This window comes from Motacilla alba, chromosome 5, assembly GCF_015832195.1.
Source record: "Motacilla alba alba isolate MOTALB_02 chromosome 5, Motacilla_alba_V1.0_pri, whole genome shotgun sequence".
Lineage (NCBI taxonomy): Eukaryota > Metazoa > Chordata > Aves > Passeriformes > Motacillidae > Motacilla > Motacilla alba.
Genome location: NC_052020.1, coordinates 60,234,480 through 60,249,594, shown reverse-complemented (window position 1 = coordinate 60,249,594; position 15,115 = coordinate 60,234,480). Strand labels below are relative to the sequence as shown.

The 15,115-nt window shown below is 55.9% G+C and overlaps 1 protein-coding gene across 7 annotated transcripts in view; it reads right to left on the bottom strand.

Moving 5' to 3' along the window:
• Positions 1–1,251: 1,251 nt before the first annotated feature.
• TRIM9 (tripartite motif containing 9) overlaps positions 1,252–15,115 on the bottom strand; it is a 66,048-nt gene continuing 52,184 nt past the window's right edge. For 2 of the 7 annotated variants that reach the window (XM_038138176.1, XM_038138177.1), the window contains exons 8-13: positions 11,063–11,251; positions 8,305–8,346; positions 7,233–7,256; positions 5,876–6,179; positions 5,059–5,221; positions 1,252–2,832 (exon numbers count right to left, since the gene is read on the bottom strand). In XM_038138176.1, the coding sequence (XP_037994104.1) occupies positions 2,770–2,832; positions 5,059–5,221; positions 5,876–6,179; positions 7,233–7,256; positions 8,305–8,346; positions 11,063–11,251 (785 nt within the window). In that variant the 3' untranslated portion in view covers positions 1,252–2,769. The remainder of the gene's footprint in view (positions 2,833–5,058; positions 5,222–5,875; positions 6,180–7,232; positions 7,257–8,304; positions 8,347–11,062; positions 11,252–15,115) is intronic. The other 5 variants (XM_038138183.1, XM_038138182.1, XM_038138180.1 and 2 more) reach the window with 4 other exon arrangements.

The window sequence follows — 15,115 nt, the reverse complement described above, 5'->3', positions numbered from 1 at the left end:
TGCTGTGCCCTGCTCAGGTGAGCTCCCACCTGCAGTGCTGCATCGAGCCCGGGGGTGCACATCAGAAGGATGTGCAGCTGCTGGAGAGAGTCCAGAGCAGGCCCTGGAGCTGCTCCGAGGGCTGGAGCCAGGCTGGGAGAGCTGGGGGTGCTCACCTGGAGAGGAGAAGGCTCCAGGGAGAGCTGAGAGCCCCTTGCAGGGCCTGAAGGGGCTCCAGGAGAGCTGCAGAGGGACTTTGGAGGAAGACCAGGAGTGACAGGATGGGGAATTGCTTTGCAGTGCCAGAGGGCAGGATTAGATTAGATCCATGCACAGCCTTCCACCCAGAGAGTAACAGAATCACAGAATCGTGGAATGGTTTGGGTTGGAAAAGAGCTTAAAGATCATCCAGTTCCACTCCCTGCCATGGGCAGGGACACCTTCCACTATCCCAGGTTGCTCCAGGCCCTGTCCAGCCTGGCCTGGGACACTTCCAGCAATGGGGCAGCCACAGGGCAAGCTGTGCCAGGGCCTCACCACCCTCACAAGGAAGAATTTCTTCCCAATACCTCATCTAAATTTCTCCTCTGTCAGTATAAAACCATTCCCCCTTGTCCCACTGCCACAGATGCTCTGGCCCTGGGCTGTTCCCTGTGCTGTACATGACTTACAGGCTGGTTTTACATGCTGCAGGGAGGATGCAGCTTCCTGTATCTCCGGTGTTCTGGGCACATTCCCACTCTGGAAGGAACAAGCATCCTTCTGAGATGCACTTCGTGCATTAGCATTTTCTTCTTTAGCCCTGGCCTGGAGCCCGTGATGAGCTCAGAGGCTGCACATTGAAAACCTCTCCTGAGTCACTCTGGGAAAACAGAGCAGGCACTGATATCCCAGCAGCGAGTCCTTCTCACGGCCCTGGGAGAACTCTCCATACTGTTCCCTTGGAAATGGCTCCCCCTCCACTGATCCCTTAGAATTTTGCTTCTATTTCATCCCCCTGGGGAGATGGTGGTCTGTATCCATCCTTGCTCATTCCTTCCCCCTTCCAGGGATCCAGGGGCAGCCACAGCTCCTCTGGGCAACCAGTGCCAGGGCCTGCCCACCCTCCCAGCCAAGAATTCCTTCTTCAAGCAGCTCCCATGGTCCCTTCCCTCCCACTGACTGAGTTCTGTCCTTTCTCTGCTGCTGCCTCTGGCCAAGGACAGTGAGGGTTGTGCCCCAGGGGGGATGAGATGGGAAGCGAAGCACAGAGATGCCCTGGAAGCTCTGCCCTTCTCTGGTAAAAGTCCTTTATTAGAACGGCAAACGTGACACTTCTCGTCAGTACAGCGGCTGTGTGCAGCTACCATCGCGCAACGGGGGGACGACGTCTTACAATCACTGGGACTCTAAGAAGCACCATGAACACCCTAAAGAACGGGGGATGACGGCTGAGAGAGAGGAGCCCCGGGTGAGCCGGCCACGGGGGCTCCTCAGGAATCCACCCAGGAGCTGCCCGGCGTTGTCCCGCAACACGGCTCTCCGGCAGCTGGGAGGAACTCCTCGGCGGGAGTCAACGAGATAGCACCCATCCAATAAATTAGGAAACCCTAATGCTAGAGCAACAAGGGAATGAACGGGACTGTCCTAGAGGAGGGCACTGGGCTGGTTGGGAATGGGCTATTTACACTTCTCTTTCCGCTCCGGCCGGGCTGGGAGCGATCCCGCTGCCCGTCCCGGCTCCGCGGGGACCGCAAAGCGAAGCGAGGGGACAGCGCATGCAGGCGCTCTCGGCTCGGCCACGGGGCTGGCACCGTTCCTCTCCTGCCTCTGGATTACCAGAAAGTCAAGCAGGGCATGGCGGCCGACGGGAACTGCTGCCGGCAGCAGCGCGCGTTCCTGAGTGCGTGGCAGGGCCGTGGCCAGCTCTCCTCCCTCCCCATCCCATCCCCACCCCCGGGCTCTCCGTCAGACCCTCACTGCAGAATGAGTTCTCCGGTGATTGGAAGGACACTATCAGTTGAATTTAAGGCTAGGCTTTATATGGCAACTATAAAAAAATAAACACTAATCTCCGAAGAGCCGGGCGAGGGCTCTCCGGTCTATGGCTGCGGCGCACGTGCTGGCACCGAGGTGTGGGGGGCCCCTGGAGAGCCCCCCATGGGCATTCAGCACCCGACCAAGGGCCTGCCGGCACCCGGAGCACCTGGGGACAGGACGGCCACCCCCTGCCCCGCAGAGACGCCCCAGGGGGACACAGGACAGAGTGGGGTGTTTTGGTAAGGACATGGAGACTGACTGGTAATCCAGGACCCACCTCTACACATGACCGAGGGTGCTCTGCAAGAAAGGCCACAGGGGAAAGAAAGAATCCTGCAAAGTAACCGGGCTGGCGCGGGCGGAAGCGTTCCCGTGGTGGGGTCCCTCGGGCTGGCCCCACGGGAGAGGTAAGCGAGACAGAACTGCCCCCCTCCCCCAAAACCCCAACTCAAATTAGGAAAACCAAACCTAAAAGCAGACACAGGAGAACAGCTCAGGCTACCTAGGTACTTCATCAGCCAAGGAGAGCTAAGGAGCGAAGCGCACACACACGGGACAGCGCGGAGGCCGGAGAGCGGAGGCGGCCGAAAGCCAGGATCTTCCTTCCCGATTGCTTCCCCATCTCCGGCCAGAGGCCGAGCAGGGACCCGCAGCTGGGCAGGGACCCGCAGCTGGGCAGGGACCCGCAGCTGGCAGGCTGGCCTTGTCCTGCAGGAGGAACGGGCTGGCTCCTCTCGTCCCGAGAAGAGGCAGCCGGCTCCGGGAGCATCCTCAGGGCATGGCCGAGCGCGAAGCGTAGAACTCGGGCACCGGCAGCCCGGTGTGCAGCGTCACCTGCAAGGAGAGGCACGGGTCTCAGCTGGGACAGCTCGTGGCATGGCAGCTGGCACATTGTCCCCAGAGAGGGCAGGAGCAGCACTGGGGACAGGCAGGGTGTGACTGGAGATGCAGGTGTCCCCAGAAGTGTGGCAGTGGCTCCATCTGGCTCGTTCCTCGCTTTGCTGTGCTGCTGGAGTGAGCTGGCACTGCTGGTACCAAGCCCCAGATATTCCCAGCCGGCTGCGTACAAATCCCACAGCTGGCTGCCAGAGAGGTGGGACATGCCAGGAGCTGGTCTTTGTGCAGGTGAGATGACAAGAGGGGATGGGGGGACATCAAGGACAGTGAAGACATCAGAGGAGATCTTGGAGAAGCCCCTGAGCTGAGTGGGGATGGGGACAGAGGGGGGACAGGGACAGTGGAGGGGATGTGGCGGATTGCTGGTGGGAGGAAGGAGCTTTGTGGTGGGGAAGCTGAGCAGCATCAGGATGTTGGGGCAGGGCCATGCTCACACAGGCACTGGTGAAATTCAGTTCCCTCCACAAACGCTTTCATTTGGGAGGAGAACACAATTCCTCCTTTTATTGCAGCAGCAGCATTTCCCCCTTCAGATACAGATTTGAAGGAAACTGTCTAAAATTAGGAGATTTTCCTCCTAATTAGAGTTGTTCTCAATTAGGCATATACCTCCAAAAAAGCATAATAAATGGCTTGGCTTAATTAGCAGCCTTTTATCTGCATCCCAAGGGATTTCTGTGCTGGGGGATTTAGGCTCTGCCTTGCCCAGGGAACTCACAAAGCCAAGGGGCTCCAGAGATGCCCTGTCCCTTATGGCTGTGTAGAGGACTGAGGTAGGAGTTAAACCCAGCACACAGCAGGATGTTTTTACCACACCAGATTAATACAGCACCTCTAAACCCAGCACAGACAACACGGCCTTCGTTAGTGTTTCCTCAATAAACATTTCCCAGCCCTTCTCCAAGCCAGGCAGACTCTCCTGCCAGTGAGACCCTTGGGGCGGGACACTTTGGCAAGGATGCTCCCAAAGTTTGGGATGGTCCCAACACACCTTTGTCCCAGTGCTGCTGTGAAATCGTCACTGCCTTGGTGACAGCGCAGCAAGCCCTGGATCCTGATGGACACAGCAGAGCATGTCCTAATCCACGGATCCCTGATTCACAGAGGCCACTTGGTGCCTCTGCCCTTGCACAGAGGCGACCATAAAATCCTAGAATGGTTTGGGTTGGAAGTGACCTCAAAGCCCATCTCCTTCCACCCCCCTCCATGGGTAGGGACACCTCCCACTGTCCCAGGCTGCTCCAAGCCCTGTCCAGCCTGGCCTTGGACATTTCCAGGGATCCAGGGGCAGCCCCAGCTGCTCTGGGCGCCCTGTGCCAGGGCCTGCCCACCCTCACAGGGAAGAATTCCTTCCCAATATCCCATCTCTTCCTGCCCTTTGGGAAGCCATTCCTCTCTCTCCTGTCTCTCCAGGCTGTGTTCCAAAGTCCCTCTCCAGGTCTGACAGCCACTGTAGAAGACCCTGCTAAAATGCTGGGCACCCCGAGATGATCCATCAGTGCAGCGTGTCCTTGGATGTGCCTGGGCACTTGTGCAGGGTTGGAGGTGCAGGCAGTGGCAGGGGGGATGTGCCAAAGCCAGGGTGTGGAGGATTCCCTGGGACAGAGGACTGCAGGGATGTGATCAGTGAGAAATGAAAGATGGAAATACCGGATTGGCCCAGGGTGGCACCGCTTGGGGATGTTCAGGAGAGCTGAGAGCTTGGGAGAGAGGGAGAGAAGAGGGGTTTGAAATGTCCCAGAGGAAAACAGGCTTTGAAAGGTGCCCTTCTCCCTGGTGACGCTCCCATCCAGGACCTAGGAGAGCTGTAGGAGCTGGTGAGGCTCTTGTGAGGGAGCATCACAAAACAGTTACCAAACTGTTGGAATCCCATCCCAAGGAGGGCAGGAGAACCCTGGTGCTTCAGCAGCCCTGAGGGAGGAACCTGGAGCGAGGAATGAGGCTACAGGGAGGCCTGTCCTGATTCTGGAGACTCACGGGTGGTTTAGGGTGCAAGTTTAGCTCCTTCCAAGCCACCCTTGCTGCTTGACCCCTCCTGCTCCTGCTACTGAGCAGCAACCGCCGCAGTGACAGCAGCAGGAGGGGGAATGTGACAGCAAGGTCACCCCTTCCCACTGCTGGGAATGTCACACCCTGCTCCAGAGAGCCCGACCAAGCCCATACCTGCACGTTCCTGTTGAGGCTGACGGCGGGGAAGAAGAGGCCCTCCAGGTTCTCAAAGGCCACAGGCCCTTGCTGGTCCTCGTTGATGGAGAAGGTCAGAGTCCTCCTGGTCAAATCCAGCAGCACTCCCACCGTGGCGCCTTTCGTGATCCCGCCCTCGGTTCTGCGGGAGGAAAAGGCTCAGTGAGCCCTGCGCTCCTGGCTCAGGCCATGGAGCTCAAGGACTGGTGATGGTGAACACCACAGCTCACCCAAGAGCCAGGCCATGACCTGCTCCCATCCCAGCCATGCTCATCATTCCCTGGGAACCTCTTCTTCTACCCTCCCATGGAGCTGCTCTCCTCTTGCCTTGATGTCCCCAAGGGAAAAGCCACCCTGAGAGCAGCTACAGCCACACAGCCTTGGGAGAAAGCACGTGGAACTGTGGAGCAAAGCCACAGCACCACACCAAAACTGCTGATCCATCAGGGAAAGGCCCTCAGGCCTGCAGGAAGGTGACCCCAGGCTCTCCCCAAACAAAATCCCCAGTTCCACGTGGAACACGAGCAGTGGCTCGGGGATCGAGGCAAATGTTGCTGCAGGAGTTGCAAGGATTTGGCTGTTACTGGGAAGGGGATGCCAACAGGAGGAGTCAGCATGGAAAAAGTGGCGGCAGGCAGGGAAGGAACACTGGAACAAGGCAGCATGATCCCCACTTGGGGACCCTCCAACAGAGACGACCAGGATTGATGTCACCCTCCCCAGGGACACTTACAGGTACCGCTCTCAAAGCCACAGGCTCTTCCTGGGGGGGAAGCCCCCGTCCCTGCCCACCTACCTGTTGGTGTGGGAGTTGTTGTGCATGAACCAGCTGCGGTTGTTGTCCACGTACATGGCCCAGGCCTTGTCGTCCTTGCCCAGCATGGCATCCTTGAGCACGTCGATGCGAGCCACGCCGAAGGCCGGGTCGGGGTGGTTGTCGTAGCGATCGATGGACAGCTCCCAGTAGTGGAGCCCTTTGGAAAAGCCCGTTTTCCCCAGCACCACCCTGTCATCGTAGCTGTTGCAGGTGACAGTCAGGTTGTCGTTGGAAAAGATGATGTCAGCGTGGGCAGAGGAGGGGTCGAAAGAAAACCAAGCAACTGGAACACACAAACGACACGAGGTTAGCGCGGTGGGGACGCGCCGGGGCCGCGGGGAGCGACACGGACAGGGCATGCTGCATGCAGGACACGGAGCTTCCACCAGGGAGGGACAACTTCCACCACAGAGGGACAACTTCCACCACGGAAGGACAACTTCCACCACGGAGGGATGCTCTGAGCTCCTGTGGCTGCAGCTGCCAGTGTGCCTGAGGTTTTATGGCCAGGACTTGGAGGAGTTTCGCTCTTGCTGCTCCATGGTTCCCAATGTCTCGGCTCGTGAGCCCGCAGGATCCTCAAGGCCTCCTAAAATTCGGCCCTCGCAGGAGACGTGATCCTCACCAGGTCTCCAGGCTCTGACAGAATTATGGAATCGTGGAAGGGTTTGGGTTGGAAGGGATCTTAAAGCCTATCTTGTTCCACCCCCTGCCATGGCAGGGACACCCTCCTCTATCCCAGGTTGCTCCAAGCCCTGTCCAGCCTGGCCTGGAATGTTACTCACTCTCAGGACCAAGTGTAATTAGTTTGCCGAGTCAGGTCAGTGAGGGAAGGGAACTGAGGATCAGCAGATAAACTCTGTGTGTGTATTTGAGGGCTGTTTGTGTATTTAAGGGCTGTTTTTGGGAACCAAAAGCACACACAAAGGTCTTCATTTACTGAGACACACAAAGAAACCTCCCTGCCAAGCAGCGAGCCACACCTAAGACAAGAACTCATGGGAAGGCTGGAAAATGCCCCCAAACCTCCAGGACTCCATAGGGCAGCTGGTTTAAATGCACAGGACTTGGTTACTGCAAATCTGACAGACACAGTGTCACGTCCTCGACAAGACACAGGGACAGGGAGGCGTTCACAAGCCACCAGCCCGGTTCCCCAGGTGGTTTCCTCCAGCTGAAAATGTGAACTGACACATCCAACAAAACACTCTGGCGGCTTGAAAAATAAAACCACTCGGGTGAGACTGGTTCACTGGTTTATTGGAAGGTTCCACAGGACAGCTGCCATGCACGCGGCCGCCCCGCGCTCCCCGCGCCGCGCACGGGGGTGCCGTACCTGCCACCATTTTTTTAATGTCAACTGTGGTCATTCCCAGGGAAAGGCATGCGGGAGAGAAAACAGCACGTCAGGTTAGGTAGGGAAGAGAAGGAGAAACCATTCCTGCTTGTCTGTGACTCCAGCCAGAGCGTGGATCTGTCGGCATTTTGCATCAAGGTGGGGCGAGAGGCGCGAGGATGGGTTGGGGCTGTGAGAGGGGGCAGGGTGAGGAGGGAATCCCACAGGGCTGCAGGCTCCTTCTCCCAGGGGAATGAGCAGCACTGGCCCTGCAGACAATCTGAAGAGGACAGGCAAGCAGCAGCCACCTTGCTTTAATTAGCTGCGAAGGGGCTAATTGCATCTGTGGCATTTGGCCCACGTTCAAGTGCCTTAATGAGCAGGGATGTGTACTGAGAATCATGGAATCATGGAATGGGTTGGGTTGGAAGGAACCTTAAAATTCATCCTGTTCCACCCACTGCCGTGGGCAGGGACACCTTCTACTATCCCAGGTGGCTCCAACCTGGCCTTGGATACTTCCGGGGATCCAGGGGCAGGCACAGCTTCTCTGGGCAATCTGTGCTAGGGCTCCCCACCCTCACATCAGGAATTCCTTCCCAATATCCAACCTAACTCTGCCCTCTTTCAGTTTACAAGAGGAGGACAGCAGAAGGATCAGTTCTCAATTACAGGGCCATTTCCAGAGCACTGACCTCAGGCTTCTCTTTAAAACCATTTGGGGGAAACCCAAAATGCCTTTCCATTATCCAGCCACCATAACTTCTCCAAATTTGCCTCCTGCCCACGGCAGTGGTGGAGTTCCCACTCTTGGAGGGATTTAAAAGCTGTGTGGATGTGGCACTTGGGGACGTGGCTCAGTGGTGGCCTTGGCAGTGCTGGGGAATAGTTAGACTCAGCCTTAGAGGGCTTTTCCAACCTCCACAATTCCAGGATTCTGTCACATCCAGGAGTGCTCTGCAAGCAGGGTACGAGTGAGAAACGCCGCTCAGTCGCGAAAGAAAAGATAAAAAAGCAAAAAGAACGAAGCAACACGCGGTAGGTGCCAGTAAATTGTAATTAAGATACTTGCCTAATTGGGAGTAAGGCGATCCTTGTGTGTCAAAATTGCATCCTATAAAGAGATACTACATTTCACACATCACAGCTAAGGAACAACAACCTCCTGACAAACACTCGTGAGCATTTCATTGTTAATTAAGCAACCGGCAGCCACGGGAGGCCTGATTCATTAAAGCCAGAGGGCACGGAGAGGGGTGGCAAACACAGCCTGGGAGTTTGAGTGTGGACTGAATAAAGTCTGACTGCTCAGGATGCCAAATTATTCTGCTTTTCTCCAGAAAAGAGGCAGGAAATTTTAGCCTTGCTGGAGTATCTTGGCTGCTCGGTGAAGATTCTCTGAACTGACTGAAAAACCCCTCCTGGAAGGACAGGGATTGAGGAAAAGGCAGCTCCTGATGGATCTGGGTGGGAATGGAGCTGGAATGGGGATCCCTGGGGGCTGACACCTGCCTCAGACCCCGAAGGGCTGTAGCTTCATCAGCTGCAAGGACAGGATGTGTCAGGGTGCCCTTCATGCTCCTGTGCCTGATTGCTGGCTGCAAGCACCTCATAGGAGCCAGGGACTGATCCAGGAGCTTGTCCTGATCCAGTTTTTCCTGACCTAGAAGCCTGTCCTAATCCAGGAGCTTGTCCTGACTTAGGGGCTTGTCCTGATCCAGTTTTTCCTGACCTAGAAGCTTGTCCTGATCCAGGAGCTTGTCCTGACCTAGGAGCTTGTCCTGTTCCAGTTTTTCCTGATGTAGGAGCTTGTCCTGATCAGGTGTTTTTCCTGACCTAGGGGCTTGTCCTAATCCAGGAGCTTGTCCTGTTCCAGTTTTTCCTGACCTAGAAGCTTGTCCTGATCCAGGAGCTTGTCCTGATCCAGGTGTTTTTCCTGACCTAGGGGCTTGTCCTGATCCAGGAGCTTGTCCTGTTCCAGTTTTTCCTGACCTAGAAGCTTGTCCTGATCCAGGAGCTTGTCCTGACCCAGGACCTTGTTCTGACCCAGGGGCTTGTCCTGATCCAGGAGCTTGTCCTGACCCAGGACCTTGTCCTGATCCAGGAGCTTGTACTCACCAGGAGGAGACACCAACACCCGCCCTGTGTTCATGGGGATTTCAGGGCCACCCCTGCCCAGCTCCTTGCCTGGTTCCCCCCTCCTGCCCTGGGTGTTGGTGGGAAAGCACCTGGCTGTGGTTGTGCTCCGTGCTGAGCCAAGAGGCTCCTCCTGAGGCTGCTTTAATGAATCCTGCCCCGTGTCCCGACTCCAACACCGCTTCTCCAGGTCTCCGCGCACGGCTGCGCTCCAAGCTCTCGTGAGGGACACGCAGCCCCTGTTTTGGCATTCAGGACCCCGTTTTTCCCTGTCCCCCCACCCCAGAGCGGGGCTGCAGGAGGTCCAAGGTGCACACATGGGTATCGCTCGCGCGCAGCACGGAAGGGTCCCGGAACACCGGACACAAAGGAAGGAACGTCCGTAACAAAACAGCGTTGGAAGCCATCAGCTCACAGCAGCACGATGAGAAACCAAACATAAAAAGCACAAAGAAAAGAGAGTTTGCGGGGTCCCCCCCTTGGTTATTCTGGCAAGGGTCATGCTGCAGCATTCCTCATTCCGTGTTATGGGATGGAAGTCAAACAATCGGGGGCCCCCATTCTTCCAGGGCTTCCACCGGAGCAAGCCGGGAATGAACGCCTTTGGAGTGGTGTCAATCCAGAGTGGTGGAAGAATCAGGGCCCAGGATCTTTAGCAACAGAAGATGTGCAAAGATTGGTTAGAAAACAGCTCTGAGAGATCCCTGTGCCTGTGGCCCCTTGCTGGCTGCCCAAATCCATCCCTCACTGTGCCTGACCTGCCTCCATCCCAGCACAGCCCGCGATTCCCGAGCTCGTGTGGGGCTGCCAGGCCAGCGAGGCATCACAGGGGTGGTGTCCTCTGCCCTGCAGGAAACAGGGCTCTGGGATGGTCACATCTGGGCTTGGAAAAGCTGAGCCCAGCGCTCAAAGCTGAGCAGAAGAGAGCCCACGTCTCCGGGCCCGAAGTCGGGCTGTGAGCTGGAATCACAGAATCCCGAACTGGTTTGGGTTGGAGGGGACACAAATCGCCTCATTCCACACCCCTGCTGTGGGCAGGGACACCCTCCACTATCCCAGGCTGCTCCAACCTGGCCTGGGACAGACACTTCCAGGGATGGGGAGTCCTCAGTCTCTCTGAGCAACAAGCCAGAGCCTGCATCCAGACTTGCTTCTTTCTTAAGAGGGATCTGGATTTAATCAACCCAACTCATTTCACAGACCAAATCTCCCAGCAGAGGCTGCGTCTCCTGGTTGTGTTCAGAAAGGAAAGCATGGGGATATTCCCCCAGGTTTCACCCAGGGAATGTCTTTTCTGATTAACCCTCGACACAAGCTCAGCACAAGCCAGAAACGAGGAATCTTCTAAAGTGTCCCTGCCCAGACCAGGAGGGTGGAAGTGGATGAGCTTTAAAGTCCCTTCTAACCCAAATCATTCAGGGATTTATGATCGCCAGAGGGTTCAGCCTTGCCAAGAGCAGCACCCAGGTAAGGAATTACTGTGCTGCTCCACCAGCCCACACCTGAAACACCCCAGGAGAAGCACATCGCTGACCTCCCTGGGCGGCAGGAGCAGGCCACTGACAAACAGAAAGAATTGCCACCGCCATCCGCACGCCATGGGGAAAACAAACACAGCGGAACAGAACGAACAGAGAGTTTGGAGATGCCCAGAAGCACAGACCAAGAGGCAACGCCAGAGGTGCTCAGCTCACCGGCTGAATTCAGGGACTGTAAGGAAGAATGCAAGCTCAGCTGGTGGGCCGAAGATCTTAGCTCAAAGTAGGATCTCCCCGAGAAGCTGGGTTGCAGATTAAGGGTGGAGGAGAAAGGACTCATTCTACGAAGCTGCGATCTTTCCAAAGGCACTGGAAAAGGGAGGGTCTGTTCTTCTGACTGCGTGTCTAAACGTAAGATCAAGGCAAACTGCAGATCAGACATGGGCTCTCTGCTGGGCGGCCCTGCTCCCCAGCCCGAGCCTGGAGAGGAGCACAGACCCTGCTCTGCTGGCAGGGCAGGGATGGCTGGTGCTGGGCAGCCCAGAGAGACCCTTCAGGGCAGCCTGACAGCAAGGAAAACACGTTCATCCTCCAAAGTGTCCCCGTGACAAATTCAACTGGTTTCCTGTAAAGGGGGGGTCCTGCACCTCTTCACAGTAAGGCACCTAAAAAAATTCACAGGTTACCATGCACACGCCCCATCGTGCTTTAACACATCCCAAACCTTTTTGTGCACAATAATCGGGGGTGGGAAGCCCAGCTGGTGACATTTTGCAGGGCTGTGCTAAGCTCTAGCACCCTAAGAACCACCAAGCACCCACCTTACTCAAGGGTTGGTCGGGAGGTTGTGTTCTTGGTATCCCTTTGTACCTGTCAAAACACATCTGAGCCTTACAGCAAGAATTTAACCTGTGGGATTCACAGCAAAATGTCAGAGCAGAGGGAACCTCTTGGGTCACTGGTTTCTGTTCCCTGCTACCACAGTCACCTCCCACAGTTTCTTCCCTAACCTTTTCCAGGATTACGTTAACATGAAAATGTAGAATCCACCATCCACACACTCACACTGCATTCCCCAGCCTTCCCAGCTCTGCTGTGAGTATGGATTGAGCTGGGAATTGTGTTAAAAACAGATAAAAAGGGGACATTTCTTTGCAGGGGGGGCTGGAACTTCTGCAGCTCGCTGCTGTGGCCGAGGCTGTGGAAGCAAAGGGTGTCAGCGGGGTCAGAGGAGATAAATTATTGCACAACAGCCAATAAACAGAGCTCAAAGTTTGTTTATTAGTTTAGCTTCTAACCCTACCAAGAGTGAAAGGAACTAGTGCCATGAGTAGCTGTGCTCCCTCATTAGCCCCTCACACCCCTGCAGCTCCCTGCAGGCTGACCCCCCTGGGGCTGCTCACCCTTTCCAAAAGCTGCTGCTCAAAAAGCCCTGGTTGCTGCTCAGGGTCACTCCAGAGATGGTCAGGAATTGAAAGTTGGGCTCCAGATGAGGACCTGGGCTTGAAAGAAAAGGTTCTGGTGCTTGGCTTGGCTGGGGAAGGGAGGAGGAAGCTCTGTGCCTGGAGAGAAGCCTGGGAGGCACTGCTGAGCTCCACTTCTCCATCTCCACCTGGAGTGAGTTGCTCCTTCATCCTGACATCCAGAGCATGGGAAGAGGTCAGCAGGAGTCTGGCCAGAGGCCAGGAAATCTGCTGGATGAGGGAAAACCAGGAGAGCAGGGGCTGCCCAGCTCAGGGAGGAGGAGGCTGGGAGAGACCCCAGGGCAGCCATGCAGGGCTGCCACCGGCCAAGCTTTGGGACATGTCTGTGCCCTGGCTCACCTTGGAAACTTTCTTCCAGACTCACTTCCCAGCCCACAGCTGAGCTTCATTCAGCAGCTGGAGAAACAGAGGTTAAGGCAGAGCCTTGGGCTGAGATGTGACAGAGCAGGAGACACTCCCAGGGACTGTGTGGAACAGCCCCAGATCAGCTCAGGAGGGGACACGGTTCAAGGGAAGGATGTCACCTTCCACTCTTGCTGCCCCTTGGCTGTGCTGGTGACAGGGATCTTCATCCCTGGGAAGCCCCAGCACATGGGAAGGGCTCTGGAGCACAAACCTTCTCCCAGCCAGGAACACCTCGTCCTGCTGGTGGCACCAAGAACCAGCTTTGAAGAGTGACCTGCAGTAGCTTCCTTTGGGCTGAGCAGAAGGTGCCTCTCCCATGGGCTGGGAAGATGTTCCGGCTGCAGACTCCTGCTTGTGCTGCCTTCCCTAGGGATTTTCCAGCTGGCTGCCTGTGCCTGCTTGGCTGGGCAGGACCACAGAGGCAGCACCTGCAGAGCCCAGACACATCCCCTGCTTCTCATCCTTGTTCTCTTCAGATGCTGAACTCTGCAAGACCTTTTGCTCCCCACTACCCTCTGCTCACGGAAAGCAGAAGAAAGGCTTCAGTTCCCTTCCACAGGCTGCGGATGAAGCTCTCACGGGCCAGGACTACAAACCAGCTCTTCAATGCCAGAATTCCTCAGAGCCCCTTAGAGCAGGACAGCCACGATTGAGAGACGCTCTCTCCACATCGAGCCTGTCCCTTCTTTTGTCCTCTCTTCCCACACAACCACTTTGCAGGAAGCTGCAGAGCTTGGCTGAAGGGAAAAGCTAAGCCTACTTCAGACAAAATAGCTCTTAAAAAGGCCTGATGGTGCTGTAAAAGGCAGGAATAAAAGCCTAAGCAAGGGCTGTGATGTGCTCCATTCACCGAGTCACTGGGATATCCGGAAGCTGCGCACACAGATGTGATTTATTCCTCTTTCAATCCAAAAGAGCTTAGGCAGCCTCTAAGAGCACAAAATGCTCCAGGCCCGTTTGACTTTCTCTCCCTGCTTTTTTTTTTTGTGCTGGAATAACAAACGCAAGAGCTCATTCAAGTGAAAAGGCTGAATGAATGCAGCCCAGGAGAGTGGAACTTCTCCTCGGTGGCACGGCCCAAGCACAGCCCTGCTGGGACCACAAGCAGCTATTTTCTCCCAGATTCCTTTGTATTTTGGAGCTGGGCTCAAGGTGAGAACACCTCTGAGAGGAAATCAAAGCTGGGAAGATCATAGAGGGGACCCTGCGAACTCCTGGCTGGGACAACTTAAAGCCCAACTGGTTTTGATGAGGAAATTGTGTCTCAAATGTGTCGTGTGAGGCACAAAGGAGATGAGAAGCCAAAGCTCTGCTGTCTCCTGCTAAGGCTGGAGTGGGAGCTGTTGACCTTCAGGCTTTGGGAGCAGCCCTGGCCAACCTGGCAAGGGGCTGGATGCAGCTTGTCCCATCCCTGGATCTCCAGAGGAACTTCTCCAGAGGAACTTCTTTGCTGCTGGTGCTCAGTTTGGAAACAGGCACTGAGTATCTCTGACAGATGTGCCAAGGCCTCTGTGCTGTGCTGTGACCTCCCTGCCTCTCCTGTGAGAAGTTTGTCACAGTTTTGCTGTCTGCTCTAGCTCTGAATGAATCCCCTTCCTTGCTGACCTGCCCTTTCCAAACTGGAATGGTGATCTGCAGGCAGCAAGGGAAGCCAGCTTAGTTTCTCTAAGAGAAACAAGCTTGCTCTGCTTTTGTCTTCTATTTTTTCAGCAAAAATCCCATTGTTTCTCCTTGCTCAAAGCCCCCAGGGCTGGACTGTAGCTCTCCCCTTCCTTCCACCCCACCAGCAGCCCCAGGAGCTGTGAGTGCTCCCTTCTGATCCCAGCTGCCAGCCAGGTGGATGCTGCTGTGACAAAACCCTAAAATGCCTTGGAAAAGAGAGATTTTCGTCTGGGAGCAAGGAAAAGGGATTCCAGCAAGCGTGGAGAGCTCCCAAAGAAGGGTTTTATGCCTGGCTGTGGGGCAGCAGACGTGCTGGTGGGGGCTGATCCCTTCCTCCACAGCTGCAGCTCCCGACTCCCAGCTCAGAGCCAGCCTTGCCACTCTCCACCTGCACGTCAGGAATAAACCAATTTTCCACAATGGATTAAGTGCCTGGTGTGACAAATGTACTTAAAGCCAGGCAGGGAGATCCCCCTGCAGCCTGCAAGGGAGTGTTTAATATTCTGAGTGGTGTGGGGGTGATGCAGACAATGCTGCAGGGCATCCCTGGCTCTGGAAGGACACCCACAGTGCTCCACGGCCCCTCTGCTCCCTGCCCTGCCCTGAATCCTGTGCTAATGGCACTGTGCAGTCAAGCACAGCCCTCAGGAGCAATGCTGGCAGTGGTTTGCTTTAAATGGAACCAGTGGAAACATCTGAGCTTCCCTTTTGTGTCCCA